The following is a 23,799-nucleotide window of genomic DNA, read 5'->3' on the forward strand; positions in this document are numbered from 1 at the left end:
CTAACGGGTCCTAACCAGCATCACCTGGGTCCTCACCACACCCTCTGCTCATTGGCCCAGGAGCTACATTTAAGCTCATACCAGGCTAACCTGACCTTCCCTAAGCTGTACTAGAGTATGTCTGTGCTCAGTCCTGTCTCCTGCTGGCCTGGATTGCTTGCTGGTCCTCCTGGATGAACTTCAGACCTATGCTGTACGTAACTTGCTTCTTGTCCTGTCTCCTGGATGGACCCTGGAGTGACTCAATATCTTACCTTGCCTGGGACTGCTGATGTTGTCTGTCACTGTCATCAGCCTGGCCATGTTCAGATCCTGTAAGACTGTGCCCTGGTTGGTGAGGACACTGTTGCTCCCTAAGCTGACATCACTCCTGGCTCTTGCCTGACAGTTAGCTAGAAGACATGAAACTCCCACTTGCCTGGAGTTCATCTCAAGGCAAGACCTGAAATTAAAATGTAAAGTGTTAGTTGAATTAATGTGGTCTTATTAATTCAAGTCAAGCTCTATTGATATTGCACAGCTTCCCTTTCTCTCTAAAGCCTGAACTTTTCTGTGAGGAGGTCACTTGTGTTGCAAAGCACTTGGTCCAGCCTCTCTTGTAATCTAGAGCAAATTGACTGAGGACCAGCCCCTTGGTGGGGGTGGGTGCATCTACCTATTGTTCTCCTGGAGGCTTTTTATTATTCTTCTTTCCATGAGCCAAATCACATGCAGAAGTGCACATGACATGCATGTGTTATCTTGATCTGAGATCTACCCACCTTTCCCTCAGGAGAGTCTCTTTCATACAGGTAAGAAAATGACTGCCTGGGCCCCACTTTAAAAAAAAAAAAAATCTAAGATACTAATAGGAAATGCCCTCTGAAAAGAGTAGGAGACTGGTTTCTCAGAAACATTAATTATTATGTGGAGGTTTTTAACCCTCATAAAGCCAAGGGGTGCTGAGCCCAACTGAGATGCGATGCCTCTCAATTACCTCCTTGCTCTGGCTGTCCTGAGCCCCCACCGAGGCTCATGGGTGAGAGTGGACCCCCGAAGTCTCTCCTCGACGTGGGACTGAGCGCTGAGGGGAAAACCGAGCCCCAGAGACGCTGGGGTGCTGTCTTTGAGGTGAGCAACCAGGGGGGGGTCAATCCCGCACGGCCCTCTCCTTACCCCCCTCCCCCCCCGGAGGGGCGGGAAGCGTTCCGCTCTCTCCCTCACCTCAGGGCGCGGGCGACTCCCGCCGCTCCCCGCCTTGCGACGACCTCTGGGGTGGGGGGACGCGGCGGGTCCCGCCCGCAGCCAGACTCGCCCGCCGCCTGCCCCACTCTTCGCCGCCGCTGCCGGCGCAGCCCCCTGCTCGCCCGAGCTCCGCCCGCTCGCCGCCCTACCTCCCACCCGGGTGCCGCCGGAGCTGAGGCGCCGGGCAGCTCGGCGGGCTGCCGCCCCACCATGAGCGCCGAGTGCAGCAGCTACCTCAACGCCGACAAGGTGCTGGTGAGCGGGTTCAGCTGCCCGCGGACGGGCGGCGACGTCCGCGCCGTGTACTGCTGCGGCTTCCAGGACGTCAAGTACTGCTGCGATGACCCCCACAGCTTCTTTCCCTACGAGCACAGCTACATGTGGTGGCTCAGGTAGGGGAGCGGTGGCTCCCGGTCCCGCATGGCGGGCGGTGGGGAGGCTCCGGCCGGGCGAGGCTCGGCGGCCCCGGGGGGCGGGCGACCCGTGTTCGCCCGAGCTTGCCTGCGGGTTTGTGTTTGAGGTACTTGTAGCCGGGCACTTTCAGGTTGCTTTTGTCCCGCTGAGAGTAGCGGTAGAGCTGCAGCTGCTGCCCAGAGATACTTCTGCTTGTGCCAGGGTGGTTTCTCAAAGAAAAAAAAATCGTGGTCTTTGTAAGGAAGCGCTGGGAAACGCTCAGTGCCCGTGTACAGAGCATCCGGAGTGTCCCTCTGCCCTTTCCGTGTGAGGGGAACGGCTGTGTCTGTGCCTGAGCGTGTAAGATGCTGCATGCATAAAGTTCCCAATGACTTTAGCTACTTTTCTGTGTGTGGTAAGGTCTAGCACTAAATAACTTTCCGCTTGGAAGATGGCAGATAATCAGACTTGTGCTCTCCTGGGTCAGCGCAGGGATCCATTTAGCTCTGACTGGATCTCCAGCAGTGGCAGTGAGAGCTGCACGCAGTCAGCCTGGCTGCTGTCTGTGCCTGATTCCCCTCAGGCTCTTCAGCATCCACGCTGGCTGTGTCAGGGCGTTAGTACACCATGCGACACCTCTGCATGGTGCTTTCACTATCTTTTTATGCACTTGTTATCCCTGATTTTGTCTAATCCCTTTCTAGACTTGTTTCTGCAGCCCTAGTGGCAGCAGTCACTACCTACTGTTTGAAGATATATAATTTTATCTGTTTTATACCGTTTCCTACTAGTTTTCTGGAGTGCTCTCTAGTATTAGTATTGTGAGATCTGGTGAACAACAATTGCAGGTTCAGTTTATGCATAATGTTCAAAATTTTGTTTGGTGTATCAATTCTCAGCTTTCACCTCTCCAAACTGAACAGTGTTAGTCCTTTTGGATTATCATTGAGGCAGATGCTATGTCCTGCTGATCACTTCAGTTGCCTCTCATCCTTACCATTTTTCACTCCACAGCATTATTCTTAGAGGTGCATAATCTGGAAGCTGCATGCTCAAGATGTGAGCATGGCAAAGTTTTTCACAGTGGTAAAATGCTGCCTTCAGTCTTGCTCTCAAAATCCTTCCTGTTGGTGGCCAACATTTTGTTGCTCATTGACTCTGTGATTTCAGTGAGCTGTCAATGATGACTCTAAAAGTTTTCTTGAGTTCAGAACTGCCAGTTCAGAATTCATTGTCGTGTAGGCTTGGTTTTGTTTGTTTATACATTACGTACACTGAAGCTTATCTACATCACTTTTGCCTGCTCGCTCAGTTTTACGCAAGTCTTCTAACATTCCTTGCCCTCATAGCATTTGATCACTTGTAGGGGCTAAGGATCATCAGGAACTCAGATTTCATTCTTCTCCAGGACATAGTTGAAGATGCTGAATAAATCAGTCTCAGCACTGACCTCTAGTGACCTTTATAGTGAAGAGACCACTTAGCCCTGTGCTTTGCTCCTTACTCTTTTAAGCAGCCTTGAATCTGTAACATAACCTTTTCCCCAGTCCAGTGTCAATTTAGTCTTTTTAGTCCCAGCTTCAGTGCGGGGCTTTGTCAAAAGCTTTTTGAAAAATCTCGCTCTGCTGGGTGCCTTTACCCATCTGCTTATTGACACTTAATAGACTCCAGCAGGTTAACAAGGCAGTATTTTTCCCTCATAGTAATGCTGACTCTAATGAAAGATTTTTATGTTAGGAAGCAGCAAGTGCCAGCAGCTTCCTGAGGGCAAAATGTGGTAACGAGGTGGATGGGGGTTGTGTCTTCACCGTCAAAGGACCTGTCCCTCCTATCCAGGTGAGGTGAGCAGGGCAGGCCTGGGCATTGTGGCTTGGGGATAAGAACCAGGGTCAGGTGCAACCCAGATGCACTCAGCGCCCTGACACTGTTAATCTCTTGGCTTAGTGATATTATTCCTTTTTTTACAGATCTTTCTGTCTTGCCAGGGATCGGGGACAGGTTTACTAGTCTGTAGTTCCTGGGTTCCCCAGTAGAGCCCTGTTATAGATTGGAGTAACACTCCCAGGCTACCAGTCCTCTGGCAGAGTGGCCTTATGTAATGATGGGTTGCACACCTTGGCCAGCAGTTTTGTAGTTTTACATATGGTTTCCTTCTGGGATCTTGGGTGAGTGCTATCCAGTACTCTGGGCTTACTGTCATGTAATTTATCTTGTCTAATGTTTAGTGTATAATTATTTAAAGTTTAGTTTGGCACAAATAGTGGGTTCAATGTGGGAATCTCCCAGCCGTCTGCACCTGTGACTGACACAGAACTCAGCTTCACTGATGTAAGAAGACATCCTCAAGTATTCTTTTTACACTTTTCTCAGCAAATACCCATACTGTTTTAATGTTAAATGATTATTTTTGCATAGTCTTTGACTATTTCAGTCATGGGGAAGCCTTCTCAAGATGACAGAACTACTGAAAGATTAAGATAAAAAAGTTTTGCTCTTGCATCTGGATGAGATGTTGTAGTGAAGACTGTTAAAGCTTGATCTTTTAAGAAAGTACCTCAAAGAACTGGATCCCGTGAGAGGCTTTAATGAAGCACCTCTCTGAAGGATATTCCTTTACAAAGATTTTCTAGGGTGTGAGAAGTGTGACTGCTTAGTCTCCACCTAGGTCAGAAATTTGGGCCAAAACTGAAACTTCAGGATTTGTTCTTTTTTTTCTCCCCTCTCTACCATGGCCCTAAGCTGCTGAGAGGATCCGAGGAAATTGCAATTGGTGGGGTTTTGGTTGTGCTTAATTTCTGCCATAACTGTCTGTGTCCATCATAGAGAAGAGGTGAATAAATACAATTTACCTCTCTAAGCAAAGTTACTGAGTAGTTAGAATTGAAATTTCTGTTTTCAGAAGTGTTTTCCAGTAACGAATCAAATCACAATTTTACTAACACTGGAAACCCTATGGTATTATAGCACTTTGAAAACTGTATGCATTTTCACATGATAGTTCCATTAGGAGTTTAAAGAAAACATAAAAATAACATTTTCTGATCTTTCAGAATGTTTTGGTGATCACTGCATTGCTCGTCTTTGTCTCAGACTGTTACTTATGTCAGTATGTAACAACCATATGTTAAAATAATCCTTCAAATGCTTCTTACAGCTCTTGAGGACACAGTTTTAAGACTTGAAACCCTTAAGACTTAAAACTATTTAAAAGTTAGCCAAATCAGACAAGGTAAGTCTGGAGATTGAATGTACTGAGGAAGGGAAAGGAGTTGAAAGCTCCAATGGGGCAATTGTTGCAGGTTTTGCTTTATTCCAGACCTTTAAGTTTCTCATCCCATTAATTTGAAAGCAGTGACTAAATGCACCACCAAGTGGTTGGTGGTATCTCAGGGATTACTTGTTTGACACACCAGTAGAATTTCAGAAAGCTATTGCATATTTCAGCTGTGTTTTTCCTGCTGTGGGAGCCATGTTGCCAGACCACTTGGCAGCCAGCTTTGATGGAAGCAGGTCATGGAGAAACCAGCAGCCTAGGCAACCTAAAGCAACAGTCATTTGCAGATCTACGTGATTCTGTTTTGCCAAATCACTGCTGCCTGTACTATGCTTAAGACTTATATGCTACACTATCCCTTAGCAAAATGGAACCATCTTTTCCCTTCCCACTCCTGCAAAAACTGCAGTCTTTAAGTGCGTCCTAACACCCGCTGTACTAGCAGCTGCTGGACAACCATAAATAATTGACCTTTGAGCAACTCAGACACATTTCATACTTCCCCTGAATTTATTATCCATAATATTTAATTTCTCACTGTCTTTTTTTTTTGCTGGTACTTAAAATCAGATAGTATAGTATTGTTTTTGTTAGAGCAGCCTAGGTTCCTTTTGCACATTTCTTGAAAAGCTGAGCTCAGTGAAGAAGAGTGAAGGTTGTGGGTTTTTTCTCTCTCTTATAGCAGTCAGGAGCCCATGGAAAAGGAACATTAGTAAAAGGCAGAGGTGTACAAAATTCACCAGAAGGTTATGCAGCTCTTGAAACCACAAAACAAGATGCCATAAAACACTAGTGAGCAGAACACTGAACTCACCCTTCAGAGCCGTGTGCTGCGCATGTACATGTAGTCATCATGACATGAGCTTTACCTCAAAGCTGAGTGGAAGAGGAGAAATGCTGAGTGTGTAGTATTTGTACTGAACTGTGATGCAGTTAGGTTCAGTCAGCTTTTGTTTCTCATTGTTTTAAAATATCTTAGAATTATGTTCAATTAAGTTTTGCTTCACAAATTTAATGGCTTCTTTCAGTATCAAGTAGAATTACAGCATCCATTCCAAATCCATGCCTTTTGTAAGCTTCATGTAATGTTACATGTTTAAAACTCTGGCAGGCCAAGTATAGATTGTATTCAAAATGCTTTATTAATTAATACCCATAAAACCATGGTGACTTAACTCTGTAGCCAAGCTTTGCTTAGCTGTACAGATCTCCAGGACTGTTTTGGCTTTCCAAAATAGCAAGTCTTTTGTTTCGGTATGCCCATTCTTCCAGTCTCCTGGGAATATTTATCTCTTTAAGCTTTGCATATACTACATACAACACATCATTGCAGCAATTGCATTAGGAACATCTGATTCACTCAGATCCAGATGACTAATAAGCTTCATTTTAATCTATCTGTGGATGTACTGCATCTGTTTAGCCAATATTTAAATTTTTCCTAGCTGTACTTGGTGTGGATGGGCTAATTTTATGGACTAAAATAACTGTAGGTGTGTGATGCTGAGCATCCACTGACAGAAATGTCAATAACCCACTAAGCAGCTCTTTGGACAGCAGCTTGGGGAGCCCTGGAGAGTCTGCTGACAGAGTGGAGCCTCTCTGCTCAGTAAAGCCTTTGGCTGTGCAGAAATGTATGGCAGTGCTGCGAATGTGTACATGGCACTCAGTGTAATAGCAGTAGGAGCATCAGTGAAAAGTGACTGTCTTTATTGTATGTAGAAAGTAACTTGGGAAAGTTCTGTTTGGTCTGTGGGTCTTCTACCCAACTTAGCATTGCTCATGTTCAGAGAGTTGTGTAAATGCTACCAGGGTTACCCCTAGGCCTTCATTGCTGTTTTTATGCCAGATCATTGTTTTGGGGGTGGGCGGGTTGTTAATGAAGAGAATTTTGCATGCTAATGAGGCATGCAGAGTGACTTTTTAGTTTGGTTGTTTAATGTCTCTACTGTCAGAAGACTGATCTTGAAGACACACCCTGAGGCCTGTGGACTGCTGGGTGGACTTTAAACAGTGTTTAAGGTAAAGACGAGAAGATGGCAAAGTGGATTTTAGCAAGGGCTTTTCTAGATACATATGGACCACAGTAATTGCTGTAGTATCTAGGTGACATGCTGAAGGGCTGCCTCTGTTTTCAGTGGAGGGTGATCATTAAATGATCATTAAAATGATCAATGATCATAGTTATTTGGGTATTTTCTTTCTGGTAACAGTTTTAGATATTTAAAAAAAGAGAGAAAAGATTGTTCTGGTTAAGAAATCTTCAGTGTTCAGAGCTGTGGAAGACATACTAAATTCCTCTGAATTAATTCAATAAAATAAGAAACACACCCCCACCCCTGAACTTTAACCCAAAATTAACCTTAAAGAAATTAATCATATGTTCCTTAGATGGTTTAGCTTCAGCACATTGAGAACAGTCTGGTATTGAAACGTTTAGAAAGAATAAGTACAAACTGAATCTTAATTTCTGATTTAGGAGGTGGAATCCAGGGTGTCTATTTGGTTTTGTGATGCTGATCTCCATGTTTTGGGTGAGATCTTTTCACATTGCTGCTGGAGCACGATACACACTTTTAGTACCATATAACCTGTGATATAAGTCTTTAACTTGTAGTAGGAAGTACTGGAGAGTTCCCCAGGAACTGCTTTTCTTACTTGTGCCATTTATAACTTACAAAGCATCTTAAACAAGTTATGTGATGATACTGAAGATGCATTGTGCTGTACAATACACAACTGTATTGTTAATGTCATCTTCTACAACTGCATGGAGGAGAGCTATAAACAAGAATTAATAGATTTTGGAATAGAAATAAACATAATTGGTATGTACTTGATCAAGTCAGCTTTAAGACAGCTGACTCTGCTTAATGTTTAGATAATGGTGAGCAACCTGTTTTGTCCTGCACTGTAGACTGTTATTTAAAAGGAATTTTAGAATAGGACTAATATTGACATGACCAAAAAAGCACAAATACCTGTTTCTTGAAGAGCCTTTGGGTTTGTATTACTTCCTCAAATAGATTCAGCTGTGAAGATTGTTCTTGGTTTGGCTGCTCACCTTGGCCTTCTGTAATGTAGTGTATTTCTTCTGTCTATTTGGGTCAAGGTGTTCCAAGTGAAAATGCAAAAATGAGGCCAGAACCCAGGTGAGATGAGTGACTGTAAGGACATATTCAGATTCCATATTAAGCAGAATATTGCTTGCCTGTAAGTTTCTTGCTTGAGCAAAAAAATGATGAGGAAAAATTTGCTTAATACATGCATATATACACAAATATATAAAAGGACACCCTAGTTCATGCAGATAAATACCATGAAAAATCTTCATAAGGATAAAGCTGTTCTTTCCAGAGCCAATCATTTTGCTGATAACAAATTATTTTACTTGTGTGTGGAGCTAGATGTTGCACAAACTTCATTAATGGATCTGACTAATGAGAACTGCATCTTAAAGTCATACCAATATCTGTTCTCATCCTGCTGACATGAAGAGTTTCTCCTATGGACATACCTGTCTGTGTAATGGGAGCTTATATAGAAGCTTTGCAGTAGCTTGAATGTGACATTCATGAAAACATCCTGAGGCACAATTCTTCTCATCTCCCTGCAAGGCCACAGTAAAGTGACTTCTCACTCGTAGTGGTGATATATAAAGGCATTTTTATCATTAGAGGATGGAGTTCATAGAATGTAAGACACTAATCTCTCTTCTGTCCTTTTTACATCTGTCAAAATTGTAAATACCACAGCAGTAGTATAAGGATTCTCCATCCTCAGCCTCTTTTCATCTGTGACCAAAAGGCCAGTTTTAATTTCAACAGAAGTTGGTGTCTTTGGCTTGAGTGGTAGAACAGAGGACTGGAACGCTGAAGGCATTAAATGGCCCAGGAGAAGATAGCAAATGAGAGCTAGACTGTATTGCAATTGGTCCTTTAGGTCATTGTAAGAATTTTATATTAGGAAAAGACTTGAAGGGTGGAAATAACAAAGCTACTACAGATTTCTGTATATACATATATTGTCTCACTGAATGTCTATGGAAGCAGTATAAAGTAGCTTCTATCCTGCAGAGGTAGTATCTTGATAAAATCTGCATATACTACTGTATGTTTGGCCTTCTGAATATTCAGTTCCTGCTCCTTTGAGGCCTTTGATATTGTGTGTAAATGAATCTTTAGGTTTTGTTTTACCCTGATAAACGTCATGGAAGAACTCCTCCAATCTTGATTGGAGATTAATTGCATTGACACAAAGGCACAACAGTGATCACAGTACTCCACCCTGCTCTACAGAGCTGCTAACAGAATTGAATAACATAGCTTGCGTGTTTTTATCCCATTTTTCATGGGCATGGCATTCTTGGTGAGAAGTCTGACAAAGGTGTGTGTTGCTTAAAGTGCTCTAATAGGCTGCTCTTGCAATAGAAATGGCATTTCAGACCGAAAATATGGCTTTAATAGTCATGTTTGAGAAAAAGGAGTATGTATGGGCTGCCTGAAGTTCTGGAATCCCTCTTTGTGTGTGCATGTGATATTTATGTGATATTACGCTTATCTGGGAATATGCACTGCATTGGAGTAGGTTTTGATCTCATCAATGCTAGTTACTACACAAAGTTATTTTTGATTTTCATAAACACAGTTTAAATCAGACTCGGGAGTAGTGTGCATAGGTAACATGAAATGTCACTGAGAGCCAGATGTTCAACTGCTGTGTAATGACATTGACCCTTCTGAAGGCAATGAAATAATTCCAGTTTATGCAACTTAAGTATTGAGCTTTAAATGTTTGTTTACAGTAAAATACAGTCATTCCCCTGCCTAAGTACAAGTAACCTCTAGACATCATCCTGACCATTGTTTTAATGGGCATCCCAGGCTGTTTGTACAGTTAATTTCTTTTTTTTTCTCTTTTAGTGTTGGAGCACTTGTGGGCCTGTCAATAGCAGCTGTGGTCCTCTTTGCTTTTATCATCACTGTGTGTGTTCTATGTTATTTGTTTATCAGCACAAAGCCACGCAGCAAACTGGATACTGGTTTAAGCTTCCAGATGGCAGGTAAGCCCAGTTGTTATTGACATATGTTATCTCCTGCAGGGGAAAAGCCTTATTCTGTCTTTAAATGGATGTGGAGGAATCCAGCAGTGTGTATTTTCTTTCTGATGGGGACCTCAAGACATAGTCAAACTATCCTGCTGTTTTACCTTCTGAATGAAATCTGTACCAAACTCAAATGAAAAAACTTAGCACAAGTTCAGTATATTTATTTGGTAGTCGGAAGAGTGTAAAACCTCACAATACTGAGTAAAGGTGTAAGAAATAAGTCCCTTTATCAGGAAGAGGCTTAATGAGTTGCTCTGGATTTCCTGTCAAGAGTACATAAATATATAGTAGTGATTTCATTCTAGGAATAAGAATCTCAAGAGATTTTAAGTGTATTTTCTTGTGACGGGGAGAGATCATTCTTTTTTCTTTGTGTCATAGGATTCAGTCTTTGAAATAGACTCTTTGCTTCAGTCCCAGTAGTCAATACATTTGTGCCCAAACTGCATCAGCAGATGCCTGCGGGAACAGTGTATGTAGCCAGCACTAGCCCACTGGCATGGGAAAACCTGTGGCTGCTGCTACATTTCACTACATTTGTGAAATCTGACTGCAAGTTTGGATGGTGGGATGAGGTGTGATAAGTTTCACCCTTTGTCTTGGACTCCCTAAATGTTTAAATGTGGCTTCAGTAGTTCAGCCAGTAAGGTTGTAGGAAGTAAAGGGAATATTGTATGTACATAGGCCTCGGAAGTTGAACAAGTTAAAAAAGGGGAATAATTCTTGGAAAAAAAGTCCCCTCACCTCAAATTTTTTTTTACTAGTTTTTAAAATGCTTCCATGCCTGCATGGCAGTAAATGACCAGTGAGTTACTGTAATTATAACCTATTGTACAGCAGTAAGCCCCCTCCTGAGTGTCTACTTAACACAGTCCACTTCATACCAAACTTCCTATGTCTTGTTTTGCTCTCCAGAGAATACAGGCTTTGGCCTAAAAGTGGTTTATAGGGCTGTCAGGAAGTGCAAAGCCTTCCTTTGGAGCTGCATAAGCTGAGCAAGCTGCCACAGTAAAAATCACACATTCAGCAAACTGCTACTAATCTGCAAATTGACAACTTGACACCTGTTGTGGAGTGAAAGAGTGGAAATAAGACCTGCTACCTAGAACGGCCTAAATAAACTCTTGGGTGGGATGAACAAAATGCCTAGTGATCTTTTACAAGATGGTTGAGTTCTAATTATAAATTGGCATTATGCTTTTGAATGTGTTGCTGTTTAACTTCTTCCCTCAGGTTTTCCTGCTATGGCATCAGCTCTTGATCCATTGCTAGGAAAGCAGTGCTGGTTTTCTGATGCTTTGTATTTTAGTGCCAGGCATGTCTGGTGCATGGGGAGCTGGGAAGGAGGCAGGTGCTATTGCACTGCTGCGGCCAAGTGATTCTGTCTCTCTCTCCAGACTCGAACCCTGCTGCAAAACCACATCTTGCTTTGGCATTAGACATCATTCCTCTCTTCCTATCATGAGGTGAACAGCATCCCAAGATCCCCCACTGGTGACCCAGTGTTCACGTAGGCATCCTGTGTCTCATGATTCCAGGTGTTAGGACTCCAAGAAGCTGAAAGATCTTTGCTTTTTCCTAACCATCTCCTGTGTTGTTTAGAGCTTTATTCAAACCACATTACTTTGTATTTAAGAACTGTTTTTACTTTGCTCTCATTCTGTATTTTTCACTTTTATTATTCTGCTGCTTTGGCTGCTCTGAATGACAATTATTTCACATCTAAATTCTGATGGCTTTAGCTGTTGATGAGGTGGGCTGCCAGAAATTGAAATCCAGTTGCTTTGCCAAGGTTGAGATATCTTTGAAAATGTTGAAGGATTTCATTGACAAGCCTGAGTGCTTATCTTCATCGTACTAGGGTTTCTTTTGCATGGAAGTCATGCAAGGTCTGTGTGTCTTGAGAGGGCTAGTTAGCTGCTTTCAGGCCTGAGGAACAATAAAAGCAGCCTCTGTCCTGCTCTTTTTTGTTCTTCTGAGATTTAAGCATAATCATATATAGGTGATAAAAATGAATTAAAAAACTGCAGTTTTTAGAAGCTTCAGAAAATTTTAGGCATGAGGACTGAGTTTTAACTGTAAACTCAGTTCAACCCTGCTTTTTCTGAACTAGTCTCATCCTTAGATGAAGGCTGTCACACATTAGGTGTTGTGCAACATCTGTACCCCTGGAGCATTCAGAGAGCACTCATTTATGAAAGCAATATTTTAAGTTATATTCAATTTCACCCATAATCAGCTCAGTTGGAGTTTTGTATTTCATTAAACACACAATTGATTGTATGCTTTTCCTCATTCATGTAATAGTCAAAGTTGGTCATTGTTCTGTGGGCTCATCCAAAATCTCCTAAATATAGAAGTGGAGTTGTTGGATTTTTACAGAAATAATTTCAAGATTGATCATAAATCTAACAAACTGGATGTACGGCTTTTGTTAAAGCTTCTGATTTTGCAAAAGGCAGATCAGCTGGAATTTGCCTCTAATCTTGAACCAATGGTTTTCAATACCTTCAGTATCAACAGATATTACATATAAGGGTTCCTGAGTTAGCTGAGCATGTTGCTAGCTGTAGCACAAATTAGTATTTTAATCTGAGAAATGAATCAAGAAAAATGAGCTCAGTCACTGGTGTGGTGTAGATACATTGAAGTATCATAGCGTGGAGTGCAGAGCAGATCCCTTACATGCAAGACAGTGTGTACAGGCAAATGAGAAAATTCTGTATCTCAAGGAGTTTAGTCTAGTTTCTTATCAGATCTAGTATTAATAAAAAGCAGCAACATACTTCATCTCTTTCAATGAAATCTTCTCCTTTTACAGTCAAAATCTCAGATCTTTATACATTGCTTTTTTACTGTTTGCACTCAATGTGAGGTCCACCTAGGATTTGGCTCTTTGGTTAATAGTCTGCCTTACTGAAGTGTCTTACACAGTTTTTCCTCTAACCTCACAACTACTTTTCTGAAGTAGGGAGATACTATTAGCCCTGTCTTACAAGATGGCAGAACTGCAAGCAAGTGTAATATTTTAATGCTTTGTGTGTCGATCTAGACATTAATGTCCAGTGGAATTTTGAACCAGAAGACCTTTGTCATTTTGCTTAAGATGCCTCTAAAAATACATTTCTAAGACTAGCTTGACACAACAATTCTGTGGTACAGAGAATTGAGCCATGCTTTTTGACACCAAGGTGAATATTCAAATCATTGGAACATACTTATTAGCATAGCAAACTGGCTTTTTAATCATACAAGTTGCTCAGTAAGCTCTTTACGAGAGAAAGGATTTTTCATTGAACTTGTTGTAGGTGTTTTTCTCCCATTTAAAGTCTGGAGAACTATAATAGTCTTTCTTGATAAACAAAGGCCCCAAAGAAATCCAAGCCCAGAGAATGCAAATGTTACGGATTTTCCCAAGATGAAAGGGAATTTGGTTATATGCTTTGTTCTCCTTCTAACAATAAAACTTCTCTTTGTGTAAAAGGTTTATCCCCTTCAGAACGTAGGCAACTGGGGAGTCACAAGATTGCAAATGTTTTGTTAAGGCTGAGTGAACAATGCTGGAGCATCTAGGGAAGATGATGACGATTGGGTACAGATTGCATAATTGTCAGGAGAGGAATATTAGGCAGAAAAGGAAGAATCTAGAGGCATATCTGCTGCTCAGCTCTGAGAGAAGGTGTACATATGCTTCCCTTGAACAGGCAGCTGATAGGAGTGGCCATCTGTGATGGCCCCTTAAAATGGGTTTTACCATCAGAGGTAAAAAGGTAGATAGAGACTCTCCACCTTGGTGACCCAAACAGCTTGTAAACACATTTTCTGAGTTGCCCTTGTATTTCTGCCAGCATTAGTTTGTGAAGACCTTTGGGGCCAAGTATCCTATACCACTGCAAAGTGAGAATAGCAAATTACATTTTACGATGGTAAATAACATTTTGCTCTAAAACTTAGCATAGGAAGACCTCTAATGCATTCAGGCTCAGACAGCAGGGACCTTTGGGTTGAAGTGTGAAGAGAACTGTGGCCTTGTAAATTACTCATAAGTGCTGGCAAAAATGTGCTTTAATAGAAGAGATGATTTCCTTGTCCTGACAAAGCAGTGACATCATAGTATGCAAAAGTTCATGGTTTCATTACATAAGGAAAAACTCGATTCAAAAAATAGCCTGATGACTTTCCTATCCTTATTTCTCTCTTTAATTAAAAATTCCTCATGGGGCACTATTCAAATATATGAAACATTCAGATATTTTGATGAAAAATCACCAAACTCTGACTTTCTCCTTAGCTCGGTAGAATTATCTGACTCTATTGGTTCTGAAACCAGATAGCTGCTGTCTGAATTCAGAGACACTGTGCTTGGATTTTGGAGTATGCATTGATATCTTTGCTTTCAAGGTTTATCAGTAATTTCCGCTATATGGTCTTTGTGCAGCTGGCCTTAAATTTTTCTCAGTTCAGCTACTTTTCTTTTTGCCAACCATGTGCCTCAGGTATTTGTATATGGGAAAAATCAGCCAAATGGGCTCAACTATTAAAAAAAAAAGTAGGTTTTTTTTCCTTTAGGAAATGAAGTAATTTCCTATTTTGGAGCTAGGAATTCAAATTTAGTGGAAGAGTAGCATTAGCTCAAAGTTACATCACTAGGAAAGATTAAATTGGGAAATTTAAAAGCTATGGAGTCCAATTTAAACATTTCCAAAACTTTCTTGTAGCAGTGAATTTTTGCAGCTCATTAAGAACCAGGTTTTTACTGCAAAGATACCTGTAGATGCTGTAAGCTGATTTAGATATGAAATCTTGACAGGCTTCAAAAACAAGGTGTCTTCCTCTAATAAGGAGTTTTTACTTTTTGGGTTTGCTTTTTGGTCACAGCTGAAATAACTTACTGAAAAGATTTTGGCTTAAATATTATTGTACAGATTTTCTTGAAATGTCAAACTATCAAATCTCATTGATATTTTGAAACAAAACTGTAGGGTTTTCAATTCAAACAATAAAATGCAACTTTCAAAACACTTCAAAAACAAATAGTTCCTTTGCCCAATTTGCCTTGTTTCAGTTTTTTAAATGAAAATATTAGAATTCTCAACTTTTCATCCCTATTGGATATAGGGAACCTTTTTTAATCCCTTCCCCACAGGGTACTTGGGGAGAGATATGAAGAGGGAGCCTTGCAGGTGGGAAACATGCACAAGGTTGGAATAACTAAAGATTTAGGACAGAGAAAAGTGATAGAAGGAACTCAAAGTGTGAGCTGAATTGGTTGTTCATGAAGATGGAGACTAGCATGGGAAGCATAGTAGCAGAAAATAGGACTGGAAACAGTGAGGAAAGCAGAAAGGGAATGAAAGAATTAATATAAGGTAAGAAAGAACAGAAATGAAGTTCAAAGTGTGGTCAGAAAAGTTTTTCCTTCTAGAGCTTTGCTTTCTCTGCTGTCAGCAGGTATCAGTGAAAACCACTGGCAGAGCATCTCCCTTTTCCCTTCCTGACAGTGATTCATTGCAGACTGCTTTTGCTTTGGTTATTCTGATCAGTTGGGCGAACTCAAGTTTGCACTCAAGTCTGCCCTGAATATAAAGGTTCCAGCTCTTCTACTCCAAGCAGGTGTGTCTATTAGTTATCTGATGGAATTTTAATGAACTATTTATTCTAACCTATAAAGTTGTGCTATGAAAAACAATATTCAAATGCTACTAAGCTTCAGAACCAATGACTCAAAAAATGGGAGATGCCCAGAAAAATCTTAAGTTCTGGCAACTGGTGAAATGCCTAACTAAAAATTGCTTTATTCCTGTCATCCCTTCAATCTTTCTGAAAAACAACAGTGATGCTTCTTTCATGCAAAGAAGTACTGTGAGCCTCCCCCCATGCAGTTCTTTGGGATCACTTGATGGAAGGTAATAGTGACTGATCATGTTTAGAGAGGGGTGAAAGTTTGAGATTTCTGATCTGTTTTCTTGAATATGGGAAACTTTTCTGCCATTTCTTTTAGGAGACTGATTTCCTGCTACAAGTCCTACTTATACCACAGTGCTGCTACCTTAAACTGCTCTTTATCTTGATGTTTATTCCTTTTCAACACAAGTTAATAATTGCAGCCTCCCATAGGCTCAGGAATGGAAAGTAGAATGGCTCTGGTCTATCCCATCCTCTAAAGATTGTTCAGGAAGATTCCAGGAACTATGTTTTTTCTAGTGCAGCAGGCACATCTATGTATTACTCCCTGTAACTAAAGGAAGAATAATGCTATTTTACTAAAAATGCTTTTGTTTTACAGATAGTGAGACTAGAGGGAGTTCGATATGTTAAACAGAGGCACTGGATGGATTCTACCAATGCTGTAATGAAAATAGGTACAGTGAGAACATTTCTTTTCATCTCACTCTATTGTATTTGTATACCCTCTGCTCTGTTTTATATGGTGATGTAGATATGATAAGCATTTTTCAAAATACCATGATTCTTTATGTGGGTTTTTAGCTTTCTGAAAAGCACTAGCAAACTGCCCATTTGATTTACTTATACATTGCTCTGATGCTGTCCTTGCCCAGGGAAGTACCTGCAGAGACTTGAACAGAGTCCTTCCACAGAGAAATCTTTGATTTACTGTACGTGAATACTCCTTCATGGTTATGTGCCAGAGAAGATTACATTCCCCTTATGCTATCTTTGTCCTTTCCCTGATTCTGTCCAGGATGCACCAGAGCTTACTAAGGAGGCAGCCATTGTAACTTATCATTCAAAATAAATTCTTTAGCAATGAACCGCTAGAAAGGCCCCTGTGTGACAAAAGGTAAGAGCAGTGAAGTATCTGGTGGGTAGTTTAGTCATATTCTGCGTCTCAGGGATGCTACCTATGAGTGCTGAGTCAAGTCTGATAGAAAACTGAAGAGAGTTATCTTGCAAAAAATGAAGTTTCATATGCTGACTTAATTTTTATGCTGAAATTGTGTTTAAAGGTCAAACTGCCTATGGCACAGACCATGCAAAATAGTATTTAAAATGTACACCAGTACAGATGAATTGTACTTCAGACTTAAGAGGAATTTATGAATAATGCAAAAGACTTCGGATAGCATGAAACACGCATTTTTACTTTCTGCAGGGGGTGAAAGCTCATGGCTAAATGGCCACAGAATGTGAGAATAGCTGTAGATCAGCAATGTCTGTCACAGGAAGAAAAAAAGTGGGCCTGTTTGCTCAACAGTTGTTCTTAGATGAGCAGGAAAGTAAATGTATCAGTGTTCCCTGCTTCGTTCCCTTAAAAAGCCATCCTGTGCATCATAAGTGCAAATGCATTTTTCTCAGTACTTTTTATCAGCATAAGACATTGGTTTGGGCTGCTTGTCATCATGAAAATACTTAAGTGTAGCAAAGCTCATTTTGAAACTCCTAACCACCTCCACACATTTTTTTCTGCTGTTGCAAATGAAGTCACTTGTGGGAGAAAAATGCCATGGGAAGACTAAAAAGGATCCTGCAGTCAGAAAGCCGTCTGTAGTGAGAAAATCCAAAAATATCTGCCGCAAGTGCTTAGTACTGAGATGAGACCTCAGTTCAGGTCTGTGAATGTGGCCTTGCTTTCTGAAGGCCATAAGCCTCTCATTTCCTCATGCTTCAGTTTGCCTGCTTTCCACTGTGTTAGAGACTGACGTTTATGGAGTGCCCTGAAGTGTGGCCTTCTAACCACAATTGCTTACAGGAAAAAAGAAACAGAGGGAGAGCATTGAAAGGCCAGCTGCAAAGGACTTTCACAGGATTTGAATGCATGCATTATGTAAAGACCAAAAAATTTAGACGCTTTTTTGTGGATGAATTATCCAATTATTTTTTGTTGGCAAAATGAGGCTGATATTTTCATGAAGACTCAAAATACTTGAGACCTCTCCTCTGAAATCAGGAAAACTGTCCTTAGCCTGTGAGCCTTTTTGCTTCCAGATCCAGAATGGAGCAGCTGGGAACTTTCTGTGAAAATGAAAAGGGATGCCAGGATCTCTAATTGCTTTTTGTCTGCTGCTTTTCATACCGTCTGCTTGTTGCAGATTTCATGCCCTCACCTATTATGGGGAGCCACTTCACAGTGCAGCGATAAGCCAGAGTCCTTCAGTGGCTGCAAACCTTCCACTGCTGTGAGAAAGCCACATGTAGCAATTAGATTTGATTTAGCATGCATAGTTCCTCTGCCAAATTCACTGGCTTTTAATTAGGAAACAGGAACCACGTACACCCTTGCAACTTATGTAGTTCAGCATACAATTCAAGCTTGTTTGCATGCTCTTTTCCAGCAGAAGGGCAAACACAGCTCTTAGCTTTAAAAAGGGAAAGGAGAGGACCTAGGCAGCTGGGGGCATCACTTCTAACTTGGAGTGATGATATATCAAATTATTAAACAATCAAGTTATGCACAAGAAAAATCTGACACAGATTTCATGAAGACAAATCATGACAAGTCTAATTTCTCTTGTCTGTCAGATAAACAGGAAGAAGTAGCTATGACCTACAGGTCTTTATGAAAACGAAGAAAAGTTTTCAGTGGCTCATTCTTAAGCACATTTTTGGAGGGAAGGATGACAGTACTCTATCCCAGTACTAAGACTAGTAAGAGCTTGGCTGAAGCAGTAAAGTGCATATGTGTAAAATTTATGGATGACACTGCTCTGGAAAGGGTTGCAAGACTCAGGAGGATAAAACTGCCTTTCAGAATTATCTCAGTGCCCTGGAGAAATGGTCTGAAACCAAAAAGGTGAAATACAATAAAGATAAATGCAAAGTACTGTACTTAAGTAAAAATCAAATCCTCAAATATACCTAAGGGAGGATAACTAAGTAATGTGGGGGGGGGAAATATCTGGGGATTTACAGTGTGCCATAAACAGAGTATTGATGTTCTGGGCTCTTTTAGTCTGAAATACTAAAGAGGGGAACTGTATATAGGATGTAAGGTAATTACTTGCTTCAGTTAGCGCTGGCAGTGCCTCCGTTGCAGTAATGCTCTTAAGTGTTCATGTACTGGAGAAGAGAGAAAAGTGAGAAAATTCTGAAGATTTTGGAATGGCAGGACAGGCTTAAGCTGGCTCGAGTCTAGAAAAGGAAAGATGAGTGACAGTGTTCAGTTATATAAAATAGGACAGTGATTATTTTCTATGTCTGTGGTAGGCAGGGTAAGTAATGTGCTGAATTTCACATTGAAGTAGATCCAGATTTAGTAATAAAAAAAATCTTCCAAAACTGTAAGGGTAGAAGTATTACTGGACCAACCAATGAGGCAACTTGTGGGACTTTGTTCCAAGGGTATCTGGAACAGGCTAGACTCATACTTGTCAGAGGTGAGATAGAGGAAGGATCTCTACAGCCTTAGTGTGTGTGAGACTGTGTCTTAGCACCAGGCATTCCTTAGGCCACACCAGCAGCCCCTGGCTTTTGCTAGACTGTGTCCAGATCTGGGAAGGAAACGTCTGTCAAGCTGGTCTGAGTAGAGACTGTTTTGGGTGCTGTGTCAGGCTATGTGTGCATCTGCTTCCTGGTCTGGAGAAAGAGTGATGGCCATAATAGGAAGATGATCTAAGGAGCTCCTTTCTGATCTGGTATTTAATCAGAAATTCTGTATGTGGAGATAGAGTAGACTATTTCAGTTGGAAGGGACCTACAACAGTCATCTAGTCCAACTGCCTGACCATTTCAGGGCTGACCACAAGTTAAAGCAAATATTTAAGAGCATTGTCCAAATGCCTCTTAAACACTGACAGGCGTGGGGCATCAACCACATCTCTAGGAAGCCTGTTCCAGTGTTTGACTGCCGTCTTGATAAAGAAATGCTTCCTAATACCTAGTCTAAACCTCCCCTGGCCCACTTTGAGCCGTTCCCACGTGTCCTATCACTGGATACCAGGGAGAAGAGCTCAGCATCTCCCTCTCCACATCCCCTCCTCAGGAAGCTGTAGAGAGCACTGAGGTTGCCCTTCAGCCTCCTTTTCTCTAAACTAGACAAGCCCAAAGTCCTTAGCTGCTCCTCGCAGGACATTCCTTCCAGCCCTTTCACCAGCTTTACCCTCTGGACACATTCAAGTACCTTCACACCCTTCTTAAATTGTGGGGCCCAGAACTGCACACAGTATTCAAGTCGAGGCAGCATCAGTGCTGAATACAGCAGGATAATCACCTCTTTGGAGCGGCTGGTTATACCGTTTGCACTCCAGGATGTGGTTTGCCCTCTTGGCTGCCAGGGAGCACTGCTGACTCCTATTGAGCCTGCTGTTGACCACATGAAAATACTGGGTGGGGAGGGTACAAATCTAAGTTTATATGTGTCTCATACATTTTGATTTAAGTCAGGAATGTATAACCATCCTCAGAGCCTTAAGCAGAACAAAATCTAGAATCTACAAAAAGTATCCCTGATATCTCAGGTAAGCATCATTCTTCTCAATGAACCAGTATCGGAGTGATGTTCTTTGCTGGTTAGGATGCTTGTTGCTGCTAGTTGCCATCTGCCTTGAAATCCAAGATTTCACACTTCGGAACTTCTGTCAGTAGCTGAATTAGCTGAGATTTTTCTGGCCAAACTTCAGTGCATGTCCATTGTTTTTTTGCATATCCAGACAAACATCTGCTTCTCAACTCAGCTGTACCAACAGCTGTTGTGCTTCACTTCAGAAGCAATCCTTTTTTAATGAGCAGTAGAGTAATTTCTTTGTATAGAAATTCTTCAGTTGTAGTTTGGAATATATTTTGGTATCCTTCAGGATTAAAAAAGGCACACATTGTGAGTATGTCTATCATAAAGAAATAGTGATCTATGTAGATATTAGTGGTGCATTCTCCAAGAGTCACTGCATAGAAGTGTTAGATGAATGACTCTGTCTTGATCTGCTGAGCCTTTTTTTTTTTTGTTTTAGCACCATTGTGCCTTGAGCCTTTATCATGTGCAAGGTGAAATCCTTATTTGCACAGCAGAGGAGCAGCAGCAGATCTACTCCTCCACATACATCCTCAGAGGAGGCATTTAGTGTCTCATAGCTGTTGTGATGCCCTTCAGAGGTGTAATTGTTCACGTGATAAAGGTTAGGAATATGAGATGCTTGGAAAGAAGTAATCCCACTGAAATAGATTGAGATGTGTGGTTTGTTCTGGATTTGTAGGCTCTCCTTATTAACTCTGTTGTGCAGCAGAGGAAAAAAATTGTCCCCTGTTCAGTCTAATTCTTAACCGTTATTGGTATTTTGCAGATACAAAGCTGCATCTTTTACAAGGCCCCCACCGAAACAAGCTGTTGACAAAGCCAAGTGGCTTCAAGAGATTTCCTGAGCCACAAGGATGAACTGTGACTGTGAGCCACAAGAACCTGACTCATTCTTCCAGAGATGTTTCCTGGTTGTTACAACCACTGTTGATAACCAGAGGCCAATCTGAAGCTGTGCCAGGATTATGTATTTGTGTATGGTTACTGTACTGAGAAGTAGTATATTTTGATTTGCAAATTGTTGTCTTTACCCAGTGCAATTCCAGTGCGATAAGAGTTGTCAGGCAGAGCAGAATTTGGCACACCATGTTGACCAAGCTTTATTTTAAGCTTTCCCTGTGTGCCATCTTAATGTGGTGTCTTCATGTCATAAATATGGTTGTCTTTAGCCAAATGTGATTGCTCAATGGACAAACGTGAATGCAGTACCTCAATAAAATCTGGCATTTGTTTGTGTTGTATTTTTCTTAATGCATCATTTTCCCTCACCTTTGTTTCCTCAGAAGATTCTCATGGATCTTAAAATTACTTTGGGAGAATTTTCCAACACAAAAGTGAAGTTATAAAAAGTGAATTTATAAAAAGTGAATTTTTTTGGTTTCAATAGCTGTTTTCATAGGAAACAGTAAACACTGAAATGAATTGAAATAAACATATACAGACCCCTTGCAGAGTAGTCTTCATACTTATTTTGAAGCAAACTAAAACTTTTCCAGTAGTGTTCAAGGCTGGAGCACTAATTCATGAAGTGTTGAACTTCCCTCAGGTAATCAAAGAGCTCTAATTGCACATTGTATTTCCCCAGAAGTCTTAGGAACAACCAACATAGTCTTAAGTCTCGTATTTGAGCTTTCAAGTCTTTAGAGGTTTCAGGCTGCAAATTGTGAACTTCAATGATTTCTTTTTATCTTGTGAGGGTCTGTTAAGATCAGCAATCAAAAAAATTTCTGAAATATTTAACCATGCTGTTTATGTGAAGGTAGTAGACAGATTATATCTTCCATTTGCAGATGAAGCCTAAAATATTTACCTACTATATCAGTTTTGTCTCTGGTTATACTTGGGAGTGACATCTTTGTGCATGACAGTGCTTGAAATTTAAACTTCTTTACAGCTGTCTGGTGGTATGCATCAAAAAACTCCAAGTGTTTCTTGTCTAAGCTATTCTTAAGTCACATTATGTATGTGAAATAATGCACCGGTGCCTCTAAAAGAAACTGAGAATTGGTATATGTTCTTTCTACAACTGTTTGCATATACTATCTCACTAAACTGGAAGTTGTGAACTGTGGACTTCTAGAAAATTAAAACCATGTTGGATGCAAGAAGAAACTATTTTCATAACAATAGAACATAAATCTGGTCTTCCAGGCTTATAACTTTCTTGACTGGGACTGTCAAAGGCAGAAGTGAGAAAGATTTATGATGTTTGCCATCTGGTTTTCTTTGAGGATCCCAGTCCTGAGACACATTCTGGAAGTGTGTGTTTCATTTTAAACCACCGATAAAAGACTTACAGAACATGAGAGGAAAAAAAAAAGAGGATTTAAGTTATTTCAACTTCATACAAACTTGAATTAGTGCTTTTGTAATTTTTGAATTTTAAAGTAATAAAAGATATTCTATTTGGATGTTGCAGATAAAATTATCTTTTATTTTTGTCTCTAGGGCGATTTCTAAATCTTTGGCTACTCAAGTGATGAGGTAATTTTTCCCTCAGATATTGGGCTTTTTATTCTTTTTGAGTATCTTAAAATACCAAAGTAAGAGAAGTAAAACCAGAACGCAAAAATAATGTTTCTGGTTCTTTGCCTACATCCAGTGCCTGTTTATGTTTTCTGGTACTGGGTTAGGAACATCTATTTCTTTGGCCTTTTAGCTAGTTATTTTGTAATTGAAGGTTTCTAAATGTCACAATAAAGTACCTCCCACGCTGGTTTGATTAGGGGATTCAGTACACTGCCCATAACAGCTTTCAAACGTAATGTGTAGTCACAGCAAGGGTGGCTCCCTGTGCTTAATAGACATAATAAGGCTTAATGTACTCATTAGGCATAAGCCCTAATTTTTGCCCTATGAACATTTTAAGCTTAACTTGTTTAAATGACCATAGTAAAGCAAACTTGGGGCTGTTCTGCTACCGTCAGCCATACAGAAGCTAATAAAACTCTCAGGAGTTGCTATAAGCATTTTTTATTGTTTTTCAAAGTTAAGGAATTTTTCTAACTGTAAGGGCAAAATAAAAATGGGAGGAGAATTGTGTAACAGTATGCAACAAGCCTCACGGAGTGTGGGATATAGGAAGTGTGCTTTTTTGTCTGTACATTTATAGATACCAGCAGAGCAGCACAAGCAGCAGCCCCTGATTGGTTTCGCTGGGACCAGGCTGGCTGGGACCCACTGGTAGTTCTGGGACTGGCTGCGTCTGTCTTTGGAGTCACGCTGGCAGGGGTGGCAGCTTATTCCAAAGTGGTCTATCCTGCTCATCCTATCATTCTCTTGATACTTCAGTAATAATAACTGGCTATCTACTTGTAATCTTTAATCTGACTT

General features: G+C 40.9%; 1 protein-coding gene across 1 annotated transcript; it reads left to right on the top strand.

Moving 5' to 3' along the window:
- The first annotated feature begins 1,211 nt into the window (after nt 1-1,211).
- SHISAL2A (shisa like 2A) lies at nt 1,212-22,004 on the top strand. The gene is made up of 4 exons (XM_054833988.1): nt 1,212-1,616; nt 9,814-9,953; nt 16,285-16,360; nt 21,233-22,004. The coding sequence occupies exons 1-3, from the start codon at nt 1,435-1,437 to the stop codon at nt 16,314-16,316; spliced, it is 354 nt and encodes a 117-aa protein (XP_054689963.1). The 5' UTR covers nt 1,212-1,434; the 3' UTR covers nt 16,317-16,360; nt 21,233-22,004.
- The last annotated feature ends 1,795 nt before the right edge of the window (nt 22,005-23,799 follow it).

The sequence above is a fragment of the Grus americana genome, chromosome 8, assembly GCF_028858705.1.
Source record: "Grus americana isolate bGruAme1 chromosome 8, bGruAme1.mat, whole genome shotgun sequence".
NCBI lineage: Eukaryota > Metazoa > Chordata > Aves > Gruiformes > Gruidae > Grus > Grus americana.